Source organism: Myotis lucifugus, unplaced genomic scaffold (assembly GCF_000147115.1).
Source record: "Myotis lucifugus unplaced genomic scaffold, Myoluc2.0 scaffold_141, whole genome shotgun sequence".
NCBI lineage: Eukaryota > Metazoa > Chordata > Mammalia > Chiroptera > Vespertilionidae > Myotis > Myotis lucifugus.
The window spans coordinates 2,977,011-3,001,210 of record NW_005871189.1 but is presented as its reverse complement, the minus strand read 5'-3'; the positions used below and the strand labels follow the sequence as shown (position 1 = coordinate 3,001,210).

General features: G+C 40.2%; 1 protein-coding gene across 3 annotated transcripts in view; it reads left to right on the top strand.

Moving 5' to 3' along the window:
• Window positions 1-24,200, top strand: part of TPK1 (thiamin pyrophosphokinase 1) — a 276,645-nt gene that overhangs the window by 13,099 nt on the left and 239,346 nt on the right. For all 3 annotated transcript variants that reach the window (XM_023758885.1, XM_006094776.3, XM_023758886.1), the window contains exon 2: window positions 21,371-21,442. In XM_023758885.1, the coding sequence (XP_023614653.1) occupies window positions 21,371-21,442 (72 nt within the window). The remainder of the gene's footprint in view (window positions 1-21,370; window positions 21,443-24,200) is intronic.

Here is a 24,200-nt window from a genome sequence, read left to right as displayed (position 1 = left end):
ATGATATGCTAACACCCTAGAAAAAATTCAGAAGTACTAGCGATTTAAAACCAGTGTACACAAAATGAACACTCTGTTTTACTGAGAATAGGAGAGATCTTCTTGTTAAAAATGAGACATTTATGTAAAATAGTTCATTGTAATTGTGGTTCAGTGAACCATGGGGCCAAAACATGGGATTTCAAAGAAATAAATATTTTATGAAAGTGGTGGAGCCATGGATTATTGGGCCTGCTTCTTCGCTATTTTAGTTAAAAGGTATTATTGATCATATCTTGAGTGCAAAGTCCTGTGTAGGGTGCATCTGGGTAGAAAGGAAATAAAGACCAGCTTTCTGCCTTTGATGTGTGGGGTAGAAATAGTATAAAATTTTAGATTTATAAGAATCACATTCTCCCCCTTTTTCATCCATGAAACCAGAGTGCTCCAATTTAACTTCTTATTCTATAGTGCTCGATGCTCTGACTTCTCATTGGACAGGCAGGATTGAGCTGCTATAACAAAATACCACAGACTGGGTAGCTTATACACAGAAATATATTTCTCACAGTTCTGCAGGCTGGGAGTCTAGGTCATGGTGCCAGCATGGTCACCTTCCGGTGAGGGGCCCCTTCCTGAGTCATAGCTGGTGCTTTCTCACTGTGTTCTTATGTGGTGGAAGGGGTGGGGCAAGGGAGCTCTGTAGGATAGCCTAATCTCATCTGCCCTCATGACCTAAGCACCTTCCAAAGGCCCCACCTATTAACACCATCACCTTTAGGGAAAGCCATCTAAAGGGAAATGGCAGCCGCTGGTCCTTTGCTACGAAACCACCTGTTTGGGGTAGTGCTGGGGGAAGCTGATCACAGTGAAGTGCCCCATGGAGGGCACTCATCTTTGAAGGAACCCAGAGGACTATGCCAAGGGAAGCTGTCCTTGGGCAGGTGATGCTGGATGCTGGCCTTTCAGAGGACTGAAAAGAACCACATACTACCCTGGAATCCAATGAGATGAGTACATCAGAAAGAAACCCCTTCTTCAGTGTCCTACTGACCAAACCTAGCATTGGGCCCTCTGGCAAGGGAGAAGTAAAGAGCACATTCAGCTCCATCATCACAGAGCAGGCAAGGAAGGGTAGAACTGGGAGGCAAAAAAATGGGTAACTGTCCGAAACTGTCAACTTACAAGAAATTTAGGAATATACCAACTGATAACATTAAATACAATCAGCAAAATTCACAGTGTGGATAAATAACCTAATTTCTTCAAAAATTAAATTGCAAGGAAAGCAATAAAAAGAATTGGAAAGGAAACCTGGATTATAAGAGACATAACAGCTATATATGTGGACCTTGTTTGAATTCTCATTTCAGTGAAACATAAAAAGATTTTGAACAAGAGAATATTTGAACACATTGAATAATTGCTTTAAGCAGTTGTTCATTTCTTGGGGATGTGATAATGATATTGTAGTTATGTCTTTATATAAAGAACTCTTGTCTTTTAGAGATGCTTGCTGAACTATTTACAAATGAAATGATAAGACATCTAGGATTTACTTTAGTAGTGTTTTTGTTGTCTTCTATTGAAAAAAAACCCACAAAGAATGTGAACATTTTTCTTAGAGTACAAAAGTTATTACTGTACAGTAGCCCCTTACCTCAGCAGTATATGGAGTTATCAGTCATGAATGATAACTTGTCTTTAAAATAATGTAATTTTGAGTCTTGTTCCTGAGTTTGGTTTATAATGAGCTGTTAGAAATTTATGGCGACGATAACTGGCATTTATAGAGACATTCCATGGCTATTCTTATGTGCACGTACTTTGACTTGGTAGTTTATGATGTGAACAAAAGTGTCTTGTGCTTTATGGGATAGTTAATATTGTCTTATGGAAGGAAAGGAAATAGCTATCACTTTCATCAGTCTTACTGACATAGACATATGTTTGCTATCCATAAGCCTGAATATGCATTCTTCTGACATATTTACTGTTTCTATAAACCGTGTATTCTTACATGTTTCAGAAATGTGACTTCTATAGTATTTATCCTCTGCCGATATATTATTTATAGCATAGAGTTGTAAATTCTGAGAAAAATGCATATGAAAACAACTACAATTTCCCAAGAGATAATTTTAGATACCAAGCAGTACTTTTATTAATTCCTAAAAATTTTTGAAGTAAGTCTTTTATAGTCAATTCTCTAGTGTGCTTTAGCCCTGTGACTTTAACTCTTGTTAATTTTACAGCTAAAAGTAAAATACTGAGAAATTATAAAGTTCAAAGCACATGATATAGTTAATCAAATTGAGTGCTTATAAACTTGATTCTTGTGGGTGGGGGAAAGGCTGATCGGAGGGGGATTTGTTGCATTCATTGTTAATTAACATTTTAAAAAAAACTTTTTAACATTTTTAGGGGCTTCGAAAATGGTGGTAGGCAGTTCATTCTTGTACCTAAAATTATGATAATTTGTTTTTGATGCTATGAAAGGCAAGACCTGTGAACTTCCTCAGATTTTACTCCACTTGCAAGCTAATGAGTCAGCTGTTCAATTTCATGGATATTGGTAAGAGACAGGAGACTCCTAGGTCAGAGATGAAGGATACTTTGTTACTCATAGCAGTAGAGGTTAGCACTTTGTGCTAGTTTCCTGGATCTCATTTCCCAAAGGACGATGTGAAGTGGGGGTCAGATGGCACCTGTTGGTGCCATGGGTTGCATTACAGAGAGAAACCCACAGCTATCAACCTCAAGATTTTATAATGGGAGGTGAGTGCCCTGGAAGGAGCTATGACCTTTACTACACTGTAAAACAAGCATGCTGCACTGCTCCAGAGGCCACACTACCTGTCTTCCAAACCATTCCAGCCTGGAAGGCCAGACTGGAAAAACCAGTTCATACCTCACTTGCAGAACCATAGACGTGTGGGGAATTGTCTCCCAACAATAAAATCTTGTTTCTATACTGTCTTGGCTTGTCATGAATGTTCACATGTATACCCCCCTCTACCCAGCCACTCTGGTTAATCATATCAGCTGACACTCAGAGCAAATCTTCAATTTGGCTCATACAAAATTTAACCAAGGTCACTATCCGTAATACTCCAAGCAGCAGGGTGAGGCCAACCTAAGCCAGGCCAGTGGCATTGCCCCAAGAGTCAGTAAAAACACAAGGTTCATCCGGGCCGTACTGGACAGAATTATGGGAGTGCCTTGAGTTTTTCGGTTCATGAAGGACATATTGGACAGGGCTATGGGATTGGATTCTTAGACACATTTTTCTGTCACATTTTAACCTTCCTAAAATTGAGATGGCACCTTGCAATCACTGTCAGTTAGGTGGCAGTCCTGACCCAATTATGTGAAAAACGATTCTTTGAACCTTTCTGGTAAGGCTCTGGCTTACATTTCATGAAATAAATTTTTACATTAAAAATTATTACATTAAAAAATAAAAATAATATATTCATTATATATAACTTGGGAAATATTTTAAAGGTTGATAGAAGAAAAAATAATAGTATGGAAGGGAAATTTTACTTACATTAGTAATTAGGAAAATTGAAGATAAACAATAGACTTTTAAATGCTGAAATCTGCACCAAAATTGCCTTTTATCCTGAGGTTTCTTAAATTTTTCCATCTATTCTCTGTTGTTGTTTTTAATCCTTATTATTGAAAGTATCACATATGTCCCTTACCCCCCCTCTCCACCCATTGATCCCCTTTAGCCGGCCCCAGCTCCCCTTCCTGCCCAGGCCTTCACCACTCTATTGTCTGTGTCCATGGGTTATGCATATATGTATACAAGGTCTTTGGTTGATTACCTCCCACCCACCCACCCTCCCCTCCTTCCCTCAGAGATCCCCCACTCTGTTCCTTGCTTCCATGTCTTTGGATTCACTCCGTTCATCGGTTTATTTTGTTAATTAAATTCCACATATGAGTGAGACATGTGATACTTGACTTTCTGTGACTGACATTTCACTTAGCCTGATATTCTCCAGGTCCCTCCATGCTGTCTCAAAGGGTAAGAGAATCTTGTTTTTTACTGCTGCATAATTGTTTGCTCCAAGGCACATGGGCAGCCTGTTACTCTGCTGGAAACACAGTAGTTTTTTACGGGTTAATGAGAATTGTCCATTTTGCTGAGTTTTTGTCTAAATCAAACTCCAGGCCTCAGGCTCTGGATTTGCATGAAGTGTAATAATAAGTAGGAATCAACTTTAGGTATGGAGGGGGCTGCCTAGAGGGGCTTTGATGTGAAAGTCTGGCTTTGTTCTGCCATTTGGTAAATTACTTTGCTTCTCAAGCTTTAATGTTTTCTTTGGCAAAAAGGAAAAAGTAATAGGATTTCCCCCATTTTTATAGGGATTAAGTGAAATAGTGCCTATATAATACTTCAGTTTCTAACTGTGCTTTACTTTTTATTCTTGTATTCAATGTGTACGTACGGAGCATCTAGATAAAAATGCCTGTCCTCTCCAAGCTTCTTCCCTAAAGGGGAAAATGTCAGTACTTGATATGTAGTGAGCATTCAGTAAATGTGACCTTACTGTATAAGAAGTTATTGTATAACAGTTTATGTAATGGTGTAACTTGCAGTATAATAAAAGAATAGCACCTTCTTATTCTTTTGGGGCTGACAATACCTGGGGAAATGAGAGTTCTAACGATCTCACTCATCCCTACCTTATTGGCTTTGGCTTCATCAGTGCTCAAAGGAAGGGACTGCCAAGAGTTTCAGAGGACAGCTTGCTGTGTTGGCACTTATTATTCAGATGATAATTACATGAATTCTTTGGCCTTTACATTCAGGGGCAGAGTTAACCTGTCTTCTTTAGATTTCATTTACAATCCTATTCACAAATTCTTTTTACCTTTTTTGAGAAATATGTAATTTTAGAAGTCCTACCTGCTGAAGTCATAATGCTGAAGAACATGAGTTAATTAAAAAAAAATAATGTTAAACACGATTTCCTTTTAATTTTTGTGTGTCAGTTTAAAGGAAGACATTCACAACCTTACAGCCATCTGAAGCACCTTGACATTGCTCTAAGGCTAATAACAGCCATATCAGAATAAAGATTAAAAAGTAAAATCAGTTATTCGATTTTTTAGAATCTCCGGCTGAAATTAATAGGCACAGGCGAGGCTAAGCTAGTGATCATTTCTCAAAATGGTATAAAATAGCCCTAGCTGGTTTTGCTCAGTGAATAGAGCTTCGGGACTGAAGGGTCACGGGCTTGATTCCTGTCAAGGGCATGTTCATGCCTTGGTTGCAGGTTGCAGGGGGTGCATGCGGAAGGCAACAAATGTTGTTTCCCTCACATCGATGTTTATTTCCCTTTGTCTCTCCCCTTCCCTTTTACTTTCTCTAAAAACCAATGGAAATATATCCTTGGGTGAGATTTAACAAACAACAAAAAGCATAAAACGGTCTAAAATATATTTTACTATGTGCCAACTCGCTAACTTTTTCTATTTTTTTATTTGTTAAAAAAATAAACAGGCACATTAAAAATTTCAAGAGTTGATTTGAAGAAGCATCTATTTGAATCAGGCAGTGCCAAACCAACACTAGTTAGGGGTGTTCCTGGGAGAGGAGTGGGAAAGAGGCTTTTTTAGGGCAGACTCTGAAGCCATTCAAGAATATTATTTGATTGGTTATAGCTTAGGCGGCTACTCTAGTTGGCAGTTTGTGATTGGTGGTTAAGTTTCTCTCCTTAGAGGTCAGCTGTACCCTCAATTGACAATGGCTTAGGAATGGTTTGCTTACCTGGGCTACCAAGACATTACAGCTACCTGGAATTTAATGGTCTCCTTGTTTAAATACTTTAATAACACCCCTTTTCCTTCATTCACAATATTGGACACTTTTTTTTTAGCATGTCTGACCCTTTCTGCATATGGTGTTTTCTCGGTTTGGAGTGCTCTACCTTTTCTACCTGGGGCATTTGTACCCTTCACAACTGCTAGAATGAATCTTGTGTGATACTCACCATTGTTCCCTGGATAATAACTTCTTTATTCTACTAGAATTTTAGGATAAACATGATTATTAAAATTTTACTTATATACAGTCCAGAACTAAGGAGTATATTTTCTTTATTAAAGTTATCAGAAATATAGGAATCCAAAGCTTTATTCTTTTTCAAAAGCAGTGGTTGCTAAAGAAATTCTCCAGTGAATGCTAAGTAATCAGGAAATTTGAGAGCCATTTATTAGCTTGAAATTGGCCTTGGTGACCTAGCCAGTGTGGCTCATTTGGTTGGAGCATCGTCCTGTGCACAGAAAGGTTGATAGTTCGATTCCTGGTCAAGGCAAATGGCTGGGTTTTGGGCACAATCCCCAAGAAGGAACCTGCAGGAGGCAGCTGATAGAAGCTTTGCTCTCACATCGATGATTATCTCTCTTGCTCGCTCTCCCTCTCCTTTTCTCTCTCTCTAAAATATCAGTAAAAATATTTTTTAAGGTGGGGGTCTGGGATTGGGGAGTCGAGATTAACCTGGAAACTTATATGCGTATATGCATAGCTCATGAACACAGACAATAGTGTGGTGAAGGCTTGGGAGGGGCAGGTGCAGGATGGGGGAGTTAATGGGAGAAAAAGAACCAACACAAACAAAGTGGACATCTGTAATACTGAAACGGGATGTTTGGACTGGAACACATGGTGTTCCCCTAGGCAGGATGGTTCCTGGGCTCTTTGTCCCACGGAGTCAAAAGATGAATCCATGGACAGAAGGTGGTATAGGAAAGATTGAAATTTTATTGAAGAACAAGTACAGACTCCCACGTGGGGAAGGGGAAAGAGTCTCACAGCACAGACTCCCACTAGGGAGGGGGAAAGAGTCCCGCTGACTTCCTGTTTCCACAGTTTATAAAGGCTGCAGTTCCTGTGTCCTGATACCCCTTCTGATTGGTCAGTATTCCCTTTTGAATTGGTTACTATAGTAACTCCTGAGTTCAAAGGTCAAACATCACATGGGACATGTGATGCCCTCTTCCCTCATTGTTCTCCTATTCCTTCTGGGCTTTCTTCCTACTTCTTTATTTTGTAAATATAGACCTTTTGGCTACTCCCAGTTTCCTTGTTGTATGTAAATGTAACTGCTGCCTCTCCCTTGTGTTATGGAAATGTAACTGTTGCTGCTTCCTTGTCTTATAGAAATGTAACTTTTCCCAGTCTCCCTTGTCTTATGGACATGTAACTGCGCCTGGCTCCCTTGTGTTACGGAAATGTGCCCTTTTGCAACTCTGTAGTCCTGTGTTTTTTTCCATGGACCCCCCAATTCTAAAAATTTCCTAAACCTGCCTATATCCTCCTAAAATTCATATTTCAATTCTTTCAACAATAAAAATAAATTTAAACATTTTTTTAAAAACAGAAGGAAAGGAAATTGTCCATGGTGGGGTAGTGGCAGCATGGAAATTGGCAAAGGCTAGAAATCAGGGCTTCCCCCCACCACACTTAGCCCTTTGGGCCAGTGGTTCACAGTGTAAATTTGCTAATGTTTATCACCCTATAATGCTATTGGTACTCTCTTACATTCTGATATGCTTCCTTTAAAGGTATAGATGGAGGTGAAGTTTTAATGAGATTTGTGGACATGTGCCCAGGAGATTAAAACCATTTTATATGGGTTCTGATAGGGAAAGGGAGGGAAAGAGTCACTGTGTTTTCTCCTGTGCTCCCTCCATCCCCATATTGTCTCCAGGTATGTGTTTGGGTGGTGGGGCATAGTTCCGATGGAAACCTTCCAGGCATTTTCAACTCAATTATAAGCTTTATTGATTATTAACTGGCCTGTAAGTCTTTGGAGTGTTTCTTGCCACTCTTGAGAATAAACGTCTGACTTTATAATGAATGCTATAGAAATAAAATTCAATTTGTAGCTGATTAAGAAATGGACTGTATGCATTAAGTTAGTGACAGTACATTGAGCTTGTTGTGATGCAGGTGTTCCAGGGATCTGGGGACTCAAAGGTTGGAGACACACAGTGGGTTCTTGGCTTTGCTCAGGAAAGAAATTGAAGTGAGCGTAGAGTTTAACGTGAAAGAGAGTTTATTAGTGAAGCAGTGGGACAAAGGGGTGCTGTTCCACAGACAGAACAGACCCTCCTTAGTGGGATTTACTTATTTTATTGAGGCTCATTCAATGGAGGAATAGGGCATTCAATAAGGAGGAGGAATAGTGAGGACTTTTCTGGGAAATGGGTGGTGACTAGAAAGGGGTGGAGACTGACCATGTTGTGTTATTTATCCTCACTGGAGGATATTTTTCCATTGATATTTAGAGACAGTGGAAGGGTGAGGGAGAGATAGAGAAACATCAGTGTGAGAGCAACACATCCATTGATTGCCTCCCAAACGCACCCCGACCAGGGCTGGGCATCTAGCCTGCACCGAGGTCCATGCATTGACCCAAATCGAACCAGGGATTCTATCCACTGAGCCAAACTGGCTAGGGCCTTGTTGTGCTCATACATGGGGCCATGGGATGTGTTGCTTAGTATGCTAATGTATTACAGTCCTATCTAGTAAAAGAGTAATATGCAAATTGACCATCACTCCAACACAAGATGGCCGCCCCATGTGGACACAAGATGACCTGCAGGAGAGGGCAGTTGGGGGGGACCAGGGCTGCAGGGGAGGGCAGTTGGGGGGACCAGGGCTGCAGGAAAGGGCAGTTGGGGGGGACCAGGCCTGCAGGGGAGAGCAGTTAGGGGCGACCAGACCAGCAGGGGAGGGCATTTGGGGGTGACGGGGCCAGTAGGGGAGGGCAGTTAGGGGCAATCTGGCTGGCAGGGGAGCAGTTAGGTGTCAATCAGGCTGGCAGGGGAGTGGTTAGGGCAGTGGTTCTCAACCTTGGCTGCACATTAGAATCACCTGGGTATCTTTTTAAAATCCTGATTTCTGGGCCTTGTCCTCCAGAAATTCTGTTTCTTTGTTACTAAAGTTGTGGCTCCACCCCATAACAAAGAAATAGAATTTCCAGAGGATTAGGCCCAGAAATCAGGATTTTAAAAAGATTCCCAGGTGATTCTAACAATCAGGCAGGCAAGCAGTTGGGAGCCAGCAGTCCTGGATTGTGAGGCCTGCAGGCAGAAGCAGTTAGGGGCAATCAGGCAGGCAAGCAGTTGGGAGCCAGCAGTCCTGGATTGTGAGAGGGATCCTAGATTGGAGAGGGTGCAGGCTGGGCTGAAGGACACCAACCCCCCCCTTCCCTGTGCATGAATTTTGTGCACCGGGCCTCTAGTGAGTGTATAATGAAGCTGGGGTTACCACAAGGTCACCATGTTGGATTGAATTGGTCTTCAGCCGGTTCTAAGACATAAATTCATTGAGAGTTGGTCTTACTATCTCCTTGACAGTCCCTGTAGGCCTTGTTTGGTTATAGTCCTTTCACCACATACCCTCAGTTGTGGTTTGTTTCTTACATAAAAAATATTCTAAAGTTGTGTTTCTGTTCATACAAGGTATGGTGACATTGGAAGCAACTTTGTAAGACATTGAAAGTCTTGAAAATTATTTTGGAAGAAACTTAACCATAATTTAGAGGGTTCTGAGCTTCTGTGCATGTGTGTATGTTTAGTTTTGGGGGTAACTGTTTTAGTGATGCAGGAAAAAGCACAATGAATGTTTTTAAAGTTCAGGTTAGGGGGATTGGAAACCAAGATGGCGGCATAGGTTAACGCCGGAGTTTGCTGCCTCGAACAACCACTTCAAAAATACAACTACAAGACGGAACGGACATCATCCAGAACCACAGGAAGGCTGGCTGAGTGGAAGTTCTACAACTAGGAGGAACCAAGAATCAGAGGAGGCGCAGCGCTGAAGTAAAATACTAAGGTGAGGAGTGCATGTGGAGCGGGCTGGTGGCTGAGGGCGTGGTTGTCTGTTTCAATCCAGAGGGAGCCTCAGACTCAGAGCTCCAGATCCGGGCGAGTCTCTAGGGACCCAGACTCAAACGGGAGAAGCAGGACTGTCTGGCTACGGTCCCTCCGAGGTTTGCAGCTGTTGCTGGGACAGAGAGCCAGAGCCCCTGGGGACGGACTGAGAGCAGCCATAACTGCTCCCTCCTCTGCCCTGTTGATCCCGTGGGACCCGCCCCGCCCAAGCCCTGCACAGAGGCATTTGCCGGATAGCCTCAGGCAAAGGCTAGATTAGCACCTCCCTAGAGGACACAAGTTCTTCCACTGCAGACACAGCTGATTAACACAGCCAGTCAGCCTGGAGGTCAAATCCCTCTAGTATTAACTACAACAATCAAGGCTTAACTACAACAAGACTGCGCACAAAGACCACTAGGGGGTGTACCAAGAAAGCGTAAAAAATGCGGAGACAAAGAAACAGGACAAAACTATCAAGGGAGGATATTGAGTTCAGAACCACACTTTTGAGGTCTCTCAAGAGGCTTCTAGAGTCTGTCGATAAACTTGATGAGATGTACAGGAAATCTAATGAGACCCTCGATGGTGTGATAAAGGACCATCTAGAAAGTAAGCATACACTGACTGAAATAAAGAATATTATACAGACTCCCAACAGCAGACCAGAGGAGCGCAAGAATCTAGTCAAAGATTCGAAATGTGAAGAAGCGAGAAACACCCAACCGGAAAAGCAAAATGAAAAAAGAACCCAAAAATACGAAGATAGTGTAAGGAGCCTCTGGGACAGCTTCAAACGTACCAACATCAGAATTATAGGGGTGCCAGAAGAAGAGAGACAGCAAGATATTGAAAACCTATTTGAAGAAATAATGACAGAAAACTTCCCCCACCTGGTGAAAGAAATAGACTTCCAAGTCCAGGAAGCGCAGAGAACCCCAAACAAAAGGAATCCAAAGAGGACCACACCAAGACACATCATAATTAAAATGCCAAGAGCAAAAGACAAAGAGAGAATCTTAAAAGCAGCAAGAGAAAGAAACTCAGTTACCTACAAGGGAATACCCATACAACTGTCAGCTGATTTCTCAACAGAAACTTTGCAGGCCAGAAGGGAGTGGCAAGAAATATTCAAAGCGATGAATAGCAAGAACCTACAACCAAGATTACTTTATCCAGCAAAGCTATCATTCAGAGTTGAAGGTCAGATAAAGAGCTTCACAGATAAGGAAAAGCTAAAGGAGTTCATCACCACCAAACCAGTATTATATGAAATGCTGAAAGGTATCCTTTAAGAAGAGGAAGAAGAAGAAAAAGGTAAAGATACAAATTATGAACAACAAATATGCATCTATCAACAAGTGAATCTAAGAATCAAGTGAATACATAACCTGATGTACAGAATGAACTGGTGATTATAATAGAATCAGGGACATAGAAAGGGAACGGACTAACTATTCTTGGGGGGAAAGGGGTGTGGGAGATGCGGGAAGAGACTGGACAAAAATCGTACACCTATGGATGAGGACAGTGGGTGGGGAGTGAGGGCGGAGGGTGGGGTGGGAGCTGGAAGGAGGGGAGTTATGGGGGGAAAAAAAGAGGAACAAATGTAATAATCTGAACAATAAAGATTTAATTAAAAAAAATAAAGTTCAGGTTAGAAGCAGTTATTTCATAAATCACTTGTGCCAGGTCCTGGGTTAAATATTGGAGCTAAAAAGGGATGAGTAACTTATTCGAATAAAGCATTGCTAAAGCATATAAACTTTTAAAATGAGGAGTTTATAACTATTATTAGCAAAAAGAGTTAAATACTCTGGTTTATAGGTGAGAATGACTAATGAATTTGCTCACAAATTCCTTTCTAGCCTCCTTTTAAAAACACTTTCAAATGTAGTACAGACTTGATTTAACCATTTAAATTGATTTGCAAAGGCAAATACAAAAAAAGTTACTGATTTCCCCTCTCCCTTTCCCCTTCTCATTCTCTAAGGTAATTGGCTTTATCATGTTTCAGCATTCTCTGTGTTCATGTCTGGTGGCTATCCTATATGATAAAAGAGAAACATGCAAATTAACCGCCCCTCTGCTATGCTCAAGCCACACCCACCAGCCAATCAGGAGCGAGTATGCAAATTAACCCAACTAAGGTGGCGGCAGCCACAGAGCTGGAGCGAGCAGGAGGCTTGGGTTGCCCCTGGCGATGGAGGAAGCCAAGCTTCCTGCCTGCCCTGGCCGGCCCTGGGCTCCACTCAAGGCTACAAATTTCAATTATAGAAGATAAATAAATCCCAGAAAAAAAAAAAGAAAAAAAGGAGAGGCCTTTGCAGGCTTGGGTCGCCGGGGGGTGTGGCCAGCCTGAAAATGGCCCTCAGCCCCTCACCCAGGCTGGCCAGGCACTCCAGCGGGGCCCCCACCCTGATCCGGGACACCCTTCAGGGCAAACCAGCTGGCCCCCACCTGTGCACCAGGCCTCTATCCTATCCTATATAATAAAAGGGTAATATGCAAATTGACCCTAACAGCAGAATGACTGGGAATGACTGGTCACTATGACACACACTGACCACCAGGGGGCAGACGCTCGATGCAGGAGCTGCCCCCTAGTGGTCAGTGACCTCCCACAGAGGGAGCTCTGCTCAGCCACAAGCCAGGCTGACGACTGCCAGCACAGCGGTGGTGGCAGGAGCCTCTCCTGCCTCCTCAGCAGTGCTAAGGATGTCCGACTGCAACTTAGGCCTGCTTCCTGCTGGCAAGTGGACATCCCTCAAGGGCTCCCGGGCTACTAGAGGGATGTCTGACTGCCAGCTTAGGCCGGATCCCCCGGGGAATGGGCCTAAGCCAGCAGGTGGACATCCCCCGAGGGTTCCCAGACTGCAAGAGGTCACAGGCTGGGCTGAAGGACCCCCCCGAGTGCACAAATTTTTGTGCATTGGGCCTCTAGTTGATGAAGATAATGTTCTATGTGAGGAAAGTGTGAAAATACTAATAGAATTAGGAATTGGGACATGGATGAATTCTTAAGTGTAACACTGATTTATAAAAATATTACCCTAAGCTTTGGTGTTCTTTCCAACATATTTCAGTAGAGGAAAACCCCACATTTTGTTCTTTAGAGAGAGTTGCATCTCCTTGGCTGTCCTGAGAATCCTGTTGTTGTCAGTCCCTTTCCCTGGTCTTAAAAATCACTTTCCACTCATTTAATTACCCTAAGTTACTTGATGACTTTGATAGGAAAGAATGCTACATAGTGTTTCAAAAATTATCTGTTTTTAATTTTTACTCTGAAACCCAAATAACCTATTATTTTACTAAATCCTTGTTGTATTCTAATGTGGTATTTAAAGATTAATGACCATCATCTTTTTGTTTGGGACACTTTACTAGAGAATGGTTATTTTCTTTTCATTAAACTTTTATTTTACTTTTTAAAAGTAATATAAGCACAGGCTAACACATTTATAATATACTAGAGGCCTTGTGCATGAAAATTCATGCACTGGAGGAGGGGTCCCTCAGCCTGGCCTGCCCCCTATCACAGTCCAGGAGCCCTCATGGGTGGTAGGCATCCTGGCAATCAGGGGAAGGCGACGCCTTAGTGTTCCAGCTAAAAATTTTCCTTTTTGATAGATATTCTTGGTGTTTGTAAAAATACATGAATATATTTTTAAAATTTTTTTATTCACATGGCTTTGTAATATACCCATCAGTTTGCACCTTGCTTTTTTCCACTTATTTTTATATTGAAGATGTTTCCATATTAGGTCATATAGAACTGTTCTACCATGTGGGTCATAGTATAACCCTATGCTAATGTGTTATTTCCATTATTTTTCTATTAAAAACAAAACCTTTGGATATCTTTGCTTACAGACTATTTTGTGTTTATATTATTTTATGAAAAAGGAAAAAGAAAAGCAATATTAGAGAGACTGTTCAAAGACTGTTAATTTGTTCTGTTAATTCAGCTGGACCTGGACCACAGAGGGCCAGTATGGTGCTGTGTGTCAGGTGCTTCCTTGTGGCCTGGTGCCAAAGCTCTGCCTACTGGTGGCATGAGTTACTCTTGAATTCTCTAAAAGCCCACAGTGCCCAAGATAAAAGTGTTCACCTACCCTGAGTTTAGTAAGATTTCCTCCAGTGGGGGTTTGATTTTTGACATGATGGATTCATGTGTGTGTGTGTGAACAAAATTCATAGTCCACAGTTATTTTAAATTTAAATCTATGTATTTTCTTTTTTGTTCAGAAGTCCTTTGATCCAATGGGAGCTTGCTATCTAATCAGTGTCAGTTGAAGAAGGCAGTGGGGCGTGCTTAGTAAACTGTAATTCCAAATAAATGGCAGTTGTTTTCTCCCTACAAACTGTAGGTCTCAGAGAACATCAGTCTGTGCTTTGAATATGTCTCAGTTTAGCTTAATTTGGGCTTATTTTGATTACAAATATTGATATGACTCTCGAATCAAAATCCTGCTTAAGGAATTTTTAAAAAGAAAAAAGAGGGTATCTGTATTGTTGTTATTCATTCATAGAGTTGTTTTTTTTTTAATTAAATCTTTATTGTTCACATTATTACATTAGTTACTCTTTTTTCCCACCATAACTCCCCTCCACCCAGTTCCCACCCCACCCTCTGCCCTCACTCCCCACCCACTGTCCTCATCCATAGGTGCATGACTATTGTCTAATCTCTTCACTCACCCCCACACCCCTTCCCCCCCCCCAAGAATAGTCAGTCCATTCCCTTTCTATGTCCCTGATTCTATTACAATCACCAGTTAATACTGTTCATCAGATTATTTATTCACTTGATTTTTAGATTCACTTGTTGATAGATGTGTATTTGTTGTTCATAATTTGTATCTTTACCTTTTTCTTCTTCTTCCTCTTCTTAAAGGATACCATTCAGCATTTCATATAATACTGGTTTGGTGGTGATGAACTCCTTTAGCTTTTTCTTATCTGTGAAGCTCTTTATATGACCTTCAATTCTGAATGATAGCTTTGCTGGATAAAGTAGTCTTGGTTGTAGGTTCTTGGTATTCATCACTTTGAATATTTCTTGCCACTCCCTTCTGGCCTGCAAAGTTTCTGTTGAGAAATCAGCTGACAGTCGTATGGGTACTCCCTTGTAGGTAACTGATTTTCTTTCTCTTGCTGCTTTTAGGATTCTCTCTTTGTCTTTTGCTCTTGGCATTTTAATTATGATGTGTCTTGGTGTGGTCCTCTTTGGATTCCTTTTGTTTGGGGTTCTCTGCGCTTCCTGGACTTGTAAGTCTATTTCTTTCACCAGGTAGGGGAAGTTTTCTGTCATTATTTCTTCAAATAGGTTTTCAATATCTTGCTGTCTCTCTTCTTCTGGCACCCCTATAATTCGGATGTTGGTACGTTTGAAGCTGTCCCAGAGGCTCCTTACACTATCTTCGTATTTTTGGATTCTTTTTTCATTTTGCTTTTCCGGTTGGGTGTTTTTTGCTTCTTCATATTTCAAATCTTTGACTTGATTCTTGTGATCCTCTGGTCTGCTGTTGGGGGTCTGTATAATATTCTTTATTTCAGTCAGTGTATGCTTAATTTCTAGTTGGTTCTTTATCACAACATCGAGGGTCTCACTAGATTTCTTGAAGATCTCACTACATTTATCGGCGGTCTCACCAGTCTTTTCGAGGGCCTTACTAAATTTTTCGGCAGCTTCTAGACAGTTCTTTAAAGACCTTAAAAGTGTGGTTTTTGAACTCTATATCCAACAGTTTGCTTTCCTCCAATTCTGTCGTTTGTGTCCTGTTTCTTTGTCTCGGCATTTTTTATGCTTCGCTGTGTCGATAGAGTGCCTTTCTGTGCTAAGTGTCCCAATTACCTGAGGTAGACACTCTTGGTGCACCCCCTTGTGGGCTTTGTGCACAGTCTTGTTGTAGTTAAGCCTTGATTGTTGTAGTTATCACTGTGCGGAATTGACCTCCAGGCTAATTGGCTGTGAGAATGAGCTGTGTCTGCAGTGGGAGAACTTCTGTGCTGGAGACACCCCTCTGGGGCTAGACTTGCTTCGATGGGGCTTTGGTGCTCACTGAGTCTGCCCCCTGAGTGTGTCTTTTATGGTTCCTCGGAGTTGCAAACTGGATGGTCCCACTCTGACCTCTGGGCTTCCTGGCTCCTGGATCTCTAGGGAGGTGCTAATCTAGCCTTTGCCTGAGGCTATCCAGCAAAAGTCTCCCTGCAGGGCTTGGGCAGGGCGGGTCCCACGGGATCAACAGGGCGGGGTTAGCAATTATGGCTGCTCTCAGTCTTGCCCTCAGAGGCTCTGCTTCTCAGTGTCCCAGTAATCGCTGCAAGCCCCACGGAGAGAAAGCTGCCCTAGGGTTCCGAGTGATGCCAGACAGTCCCGCTTCTCCCGTATGAGTCTGGGTCCCTAGAGACTCGCCCGGAACTGGAGCTCAGAGCCTGAGACTCCCTCCCGATTGAAAATGACAACCACGCCCTCAGCCGACAGCCCGCTCCACATGCACTCCTCACCTTAGTATTTTACTTCAGCACTGCGCCTCCTCTGAGCCTCGGTATGCTTTTCTCTTTCCTCCTAGTTGTAGAACTTCCACTCAGCCAGCCTTCCTGTGGTTCTGGATGATGTCCGTTCCGTCTTTTAGTTGTATTTTTGAAGTGGTTGTTCGAGGCAGCAAACTCCCGTGTTTACCTATGCCGCCATCTTGGTTTCTCCTCCCATAGAGTTGTTAAGTGTGAAGCCCTAAACCTTCAAAACCAACCCATCCCCAAATTAACTTCTCACCATACTCACCCAAAGCCCAGTAGGAAGTCTAGAGAAGGTATTAGAAGGGCAGTGTGTGCTGGCATGCTGAACCTTTGGCCCTCTTGTTGCTGGGCAGTGAAAGGGATTCTGCACTTTTCTGGGTAGTCAGAAGTGGGTTGAGGTTGCAGGAATAGCTTAAGGATGAAAGGGAGGGCTTCTGTTAATTTCAGTAGCACTTGCCAAACCTTGATGTATTCTGCCTTCAGAAAACATTTTAAACCGGCTTTTCAAGTGTGAGTATTATTGTGGGCCCAGCTGTCAACACGTCAAAACCGATGTGATGGCCTATAATTCTTCAGTCCTTTATGATGAACCCTTAGGGTTATGACATTACATCTACCGTTTGCTAGGCAGGGATTGATTTTTCTGACTGACAGGAAACAGTTTATTGTGGCCCAGGTCACCTGAGCCCAGACAGCTGACAGAGCAGCTTTGAGGTGTCAGTGTGCTGAGATGAAGAACTTAGCTTCCTTCATTTGGGTTTTAGTGAGAATGTGTTTATTGGGAGCAAAAATATGGCTAACCTTTGCAAGGGTAAAGAAAATATATCTTGGTACAGTCTTCTCCTTTTATGTCAAGAAAGACTCAAAACTTTGTTAGATTTAACCTCCCTTCATATGCCCCTATAACATTGTAAAATATAAAATGCTCTTTTTTTCTGAACTAGCATTTATTTCTAGCATATGTGGATGCCTATGAGAATTTATTGGGGAAATTTGTTTTCAGTGGCATAGTTTATATAACGTTAGGATTATCAAACTTGGACAGACCCATTACCATTGCATCATCAGAAGTAATGCTTTTAGGTGGAAATTGACGTAACCTTTCAAAATCTATTTACACTTCAACCTCAGTGGTTGAATTTCGATAACTAGATATGTGCCCAGGTTTCTAGGCTCAATGTTATATTAACATGGATTTTGTTTCTTTTTAAATAGGTAGACATCCATGTAGCTTGAAAAGGTCTAATCTATTCTCAAAGAAAAATTTTCCACACTAATTATATAGTTGGACTTCTGTGGGCCATCTCCACTTTTTTTAGATTTTTCTTGAATTATAATGATCAAAATAGCATTTAATTGTTTTAAGGCAAGATTATTGTTTTTGTTGTTGTCTTTTCTAGTAGCCTTGCTGGAACATTTTGTATAATATTCATTTAAGAGATCCTGAGGGCTCCAGGATCTAGAAAGGGCCATTGTGTTTTCATTCTGTGAGGAATTGTGTTGGGTATGGAACTATTTGTCCCCAGAAAATTTGGAAGGAGTCACTTGATTATTAAAGTGAGGAGCTGGAGTTAATTTATTATAAATGGACATAAAGTCAGAATTAGAAGAACTGCTCAACAAATACTTATTGACTGCTTACTAGTATGTGGCATTGCTATAGGCACTTGACCCAGGAGCTTATGTTTTCCTGTAGGGAGTCGGGCATTAGAAAAAAGGATGAATGAACAAATTGATGATAGGTCACTAGAAAAAACAAATTGGGTCAAGAGTAAGTACTGTCATGGGGTGGAGGCATTACTATTAAAGATAGGTTGGTCAAGGAAGCTGTATGGCAATCAACTCAGCAGATACCTGAGGGTTTAGGTTGAGAGAGAAAGTAATATGTGCTCACTGATTACGTGGCTATCTATAGTAGAAATGTTAAAGGTGGAATTGTACTTGGTATATTTGAGGAGTCCAACAAGGAAGCCAGTGTGTCAGTGTGTCAGTGTGTGTGTGTGTGTGTGTGTGTGTGTGTGTGAGAGAGAGAGAGAGAGAGAGAAGAGAGAGAGAAAGAAATGCGATCCTGTAGGGCCTTGTAAGTGATTTTTTAGAAATTTTTGGCTTTTACTGATAAGGAAAAACTGTGGAGTGCTTTGAACAGAGAAATGCCATGGTCTAACTATATTTTAACAAGAGCCATTTGACTACTGAGTGGAGAACAGAGTTTAGGGAAGGTGAGTGTGGAAGTGAGGCCAATTAGAGGGCTTCATGGTAAAATCTAGAGATGGAAAATGTTCATGTGAATAGGTTATTATTGGTGAAGTTGGTACCAGATTGCCAAAACTGGAAGGAGAAGGTTTAATTAGAGGAAGGATACCCAGGAGTTTCATTTTGGGCACATTAAGTTTGAGATGTCTGTTACATATCCAAGTGGAATTGTTGAATAAGCAACTAAACATATAGTTCTGGAGTTTAGGGAAAAAGCCCCAGGTTGGAGACATGAATATGGAAGCCATTATTATAGATGGTATTTAAAGTGATGAGTCTACAGGGCATTATTTGGGAGTCAGTATAGATTGATATAGAAAAGGCAGAAGAATAGATCCTAGAGCACTCCTGCTATAGAAGTTGGTGATACTCCGCATTTATTCAACAAATATTTATTGAGGGTTTTCTGCTCAGATGAGAAGTGAGTAGAAAAGACTGAGAAGGAGCAGGCAGTCATATGAAGAAGTCAAGGGAAGAACATGATTCAAGAAGGAAGGGTGCAAAAGTGATCTGCTCTGTTATGGTACTGAGAAGCGTTAGCCAAGATGAGAATTGAGGTATAGCCATTGAATTGTACAATAGGAGGTCTTTGATGACCCTGACAGTAGTTATTTCCTGGAAGTGGGATGAAAACCTTATTGAAGTGAATTTTGCTGAAGATTGAAAGAGAGAGATGGGATCTGAATATGATGAGGAATAGAGTGAGCATCTAATTTCTCATCTAAGCTGGGACACTGCCAATGGAAGGGGGAGCCACGGGGATATATAAAATAGTTACTCTAGGTCAGTGGTTCTCAACCTGTGGGTCGCCAAATGACCCTTTCACAGCGGTCACCTAAGACCATCGGAAAATATATATATAATTACAGTGGTTCTCAACCTTCCTAATGCCGCGACCCTTTAATACAGTTCCTCATGTTGTGGTGACCCCCAACCATAAAATTATTTTCCTTGCTACTTCATAACTGTAATTTTGCTACTGTTATGAATCGTAATGTAAATATCTGATATGCAGGATGTATTTTCATTGTTACAAATTGAACATAATTAAAGCATAGTGATTAATCACAAAAACAATATGTAATTATATATGTGTTTTCCGATGGTCTTAGGCGACCCCTGTGAAAGGGTCGTTTGACCCCCCAAAGGGGTCACGACCCACAGGTTGAGAACCACTGCTCTAGGTGGTGGGGATGGGGGTGGCAAGAGAGATTTTTGCAGAGAAATACTTGTTTATGTTATGTTTACTTTCTCAGAATCAATTTCTTATATGACTTACCAATTCTTAGTCTATTGGTAATTCAATTATTTAATAGACTTTGGTATGAAATATGTTCAGAGCTTTTTAATAGTTTTGCTTTGTCCACATGAAGTTTATTTCCTCAAAGAATGAATTGACTTGACAGTTTTGATTTCCTAGTGCACACTTAGAAATATCCTCATAAACATAGAAGTTGTGCAATATGAAAATGAAATCCATGCCCTAGAGTTTTCATTATTTAATTGAAGTACTTTCAGGGATGAGAGATTCATAATAATGGTTTTTGGTCCTCTAACAAAATAAGTATTTTATATGTAATGACTGGCATGTTTTTGGCTAATATTGATTTTACTGGAGTTCCCATATTTTTTAAACAGAGATCATAAACCCTTGATAAATTGCTAATGGATTTCAGTCTAACTTTTTATATTGTAAATTGTGCTTCATTTCAGTGTATTTTCACATAAAGTACTGATCTTTAATCTTTTTTTTAAAGTCTCTATCAGTAAAAAGTAAAAAGCAAATCATTTGTTTATAAAAAAATTACAAATAATTTTAGCTATACATATTTTTCACAAAATAGCAATTTAAAAGGTCAAGATAAGGTTGAACAGTATTTTTAAAATAATGTTGCTATTTCCACAATCATTAGTAAATAGTTTAAGATGCCATGTCAGGTTCTCAACTTGGTTACCCATTAGACTCTCTTAATGATGCTTTTACTTAAAAAGTTATGATGCACAGGCTTAATTTGGGAACATTGATCAGAATTTCTAGGGAAGCAGATTGGCTTTTGTCTTTTTTTTTAAATCAATGACTGATACGCAGTGAGGTTGAGATCCACTACTATATATACTTAAGGGTACATTTATCATTTGTGATAATTGATATAATCTAAAGTTCATCCTTCCTTTCCTCTCTCCCTTTTCCCTCCCTCCTTCCACTAAGTTCTTGTCAGTGCTGGCTAGATTGTGTTTGGAGCTTGTTAAAGAAGTACAAGTGATCATTGCTGCCATTTTCCTGTATGATTATGCTTTGACAGAATTTGTACTATCTTTAATATGTGTAGAAAATATTTTCCAATTAGCCATTTTGTGAAGATTTGTTTATTAAAAATCTACAAGTTTACTGGGCACTGGTAAACTGCCAGAGAAGACGCTTACCCAATTGTTTTTATAATAAATTGTTTTTGTAATTAATTCCTTTTTTACAATAAACTTTTTATGATAAATATAGTAATGTGATGGACATATTGAATATGCTAGATACAGTTAATGGTGTCTTTTAAAATTAAGATATGAGAAAAAATAAGAGTATCAGAAATTAGGTGTGGCTGAAATTTAGCTCTATGCAGATAGAAAATCTGGACTAGTAGAGTATGATTCCAGATGCAAATGAGGGCAAAAGAGACTCAGTTTATTTATTTATTTTACTTCTCTTTTTTTTCCATAGGAAATTTGAAATACTGCCTTGTGATATTGAATCAGCCTTTGGACAAAAGTTTTCGTCATCTTTGGAGCAAAGGTAATCTTAATTAGTGTGTATATTTCTTTGTTTTCTTACTGTATTTGGGATTGAATAACATTGACTGTCAAATATTCTTGAAACTAAATACTGTTTAATAACAAAAAGTGGATTCATAATGTGATTTAATTATTGATTTATCAGAAAGTCCCTTATTGCTTCTCTGTTAACTTATTTATATACTAGTAGCCCTGCACACGAATCCGTGCGCCAGTAGCTCGCCAGTAGCTTGCTGCTGCCCTCCAGTAGCTCTCCACCTGCTGCCCCGCCCCCCCATAGCTTGCTGCCCTGCCACCTCCTGTAGCTCTCCACCACCACTTGTAGCTTGCTGCCCCACCCTCCTGCTGATCTGTGATCAGGTCATTACGCGGTCGGTTGTTACGCTTCACGGTGTAACGACTATTTGCATATTACATCTTTATTATATAGGATGTGATTTCTTACCATGGGACCCCCAAGAGTAGAATTACAAAGTAGTTTCATTCAATGTATTTCAGCACTACTGTGTGGATGTTAATCCTGAGTTCTCAACAACTATTTATTCAAGTATAAACAAATATTTTTGGCACAGTGACAGCAAAAAGTATCCACAAAGCTCATTCTTCCCAGCTTCCAATAATGTTATCCATTTTGCAAAATAAAAAATGAAGACATGTTACTAGTATATTAGAATCTGTAGGGATGCTGAAAAATATAGTTAAAAATAAAATAGTTTCACATAATTAATACTTCTATGAGGTTTCATGTAAGAAACTGGCTTTATTGACTTTTTTTAATTTAACTTTTATAGCATTAACTCTAGGGTAGAAAATAATATTAAATATCATTTGCTGTTTTGAATCTCTACTTTTCCATGAAATCTTGAGTTGTTTTTTATTTTGATTTTCAAAGGGATACTTCTGATAAATTATCAGTGTAAGTTTTTAGCCAAATTATAGATATACTGAATAATTTGATCGTTAATATATTGATATTGATGCATATTCTTGATCCTCTTTTATATTTGCAAAATTCTTTAGTATTCTCAACAGTATGGTTATGTGTTTCAGAATGCAAACCTATTGTTAATAAGCTTAATCTGTGGACAGAGGTAGTTGTGATACTAGGGGGAATAAATTATTACAAATTTTGTATAATAAATTTTCTTGTCCAATGTGATTATAATGAAAACTCTTGGTGTTCTAAATTTAGCCATCTTTCAGTTAGTCAACAAAAATTTTCACATTGTATTTGTACTAACATTACCCTCAAAGTTGGAAAATTATTTAGCCCTATCCGGTTTGGCTCAGTGGCTAGAGTATCCCAGGTTCGATTCCAGTCCAGGGCACATGCCTGGGTTTCAGTAGGAGGCATGCAGGAGGTAGCCATTCAGTGATTCTCTCTCATCATTGTTACTTCTATCTCTTTCTCCCTCTCCCTTCCTCTCTGAAATCAATAAAAATATATATATTTTTAAAAGTTGGAAAATTATTTAACTACTAGAGGCCCAGTGCATGACATTCGTGCACTGGGGTAGGGGGTTCCTCAGCCAGGCCTGAGTCCTCTCCCAATCCGGGACCCCTTGGGGGATGTCCGCCTGCTGGCTTAGGCCCGCTCCGCACCTGAGGGGTCCTTAGCACTGCTGCAGAGGTGGGAGAGTCTCCCACTACCGCCACTGCGCTCGCCAGCAGTGAGCCCAGCTTCAGGCTGAGTGGTGCTCCCCCTGTGGAAGCTCATTGACCACTAGGGAACAGCTTCTGCATTGAGCATCTGCCCCTGGTGGTCAGTGTGTGTCATAGTGATTGGTTGTTCTGCCATGCAGTCAAATTGAATACTAGGGTTTTATTATATAGGATGATTTATCTTTCACTGTACTTACTTGTAATTAGGTAGTTATTTGGGTGCTGTAAGGGTGTGTAGTCTTTTTTGTCACTTTATCTCTAGTGCCTAGTCTCTTCTTGGTGCATAATTGCTTACTAATTACATTCAATGACAGAGTGCATTTAATATGTTCCTATTGCTAATAAATACCAAAGTACTGTAAGTACGTTCTTTTTATCTGAACTTATTATATCAGGGTCTATTACATTTTCAGGAAAGTGTGTGAACAACTTTATTTTATTACAAACGTTAGAAATAGATAAAATAATCATTGATAGGATCTGTTGGAAACCTTAGAGAATAAAAGCTACATCTTAAGAAGTCTCATATTTGGGGGGTGTGAAGGGTCCTATTTTGCACAAGGTATGAAATGATATAGATTTTTGAACTAACTGAAGTTCCTCATTTCCTTAATTTTTCTGTAGAGAATTTGATTTGAAAAATTCCCGTGCCTGATGGATACCAACTAGTCATTTGATTTGCATAAAAAATGATCACTTGGTCAATCTACAAGGTGTCCCCCCAAAATGTGTACACACATTGAATATTTATAAAGTCAGTGTTAATTAACATATAGTTCATTTTCAAAATTTAAAAGAATTTACAGAAATGAATAACTTTTTTCATTAATGCCTGTTTTCAAACTGATGACCATTTTGGTCCAGGCATTGCTGATAATGCAAAGCAATGGAATCACAAATATGAAGAATCATTTCATTCAGTATATGTGTGCCCTCAACTGTTGCCAGTTTTGTACTGTAAACTTTATCTTTTATGTATTTCCATTAAAAAAATGTCTAGTGGCACTTTAAGATAAATTTTCTTTGTTCAAAGCTTAGTGTGGCTTCACCCATTATTTCAAATCAGTTAAACCTGAAAAGGAGTGAAAATCAAGTGA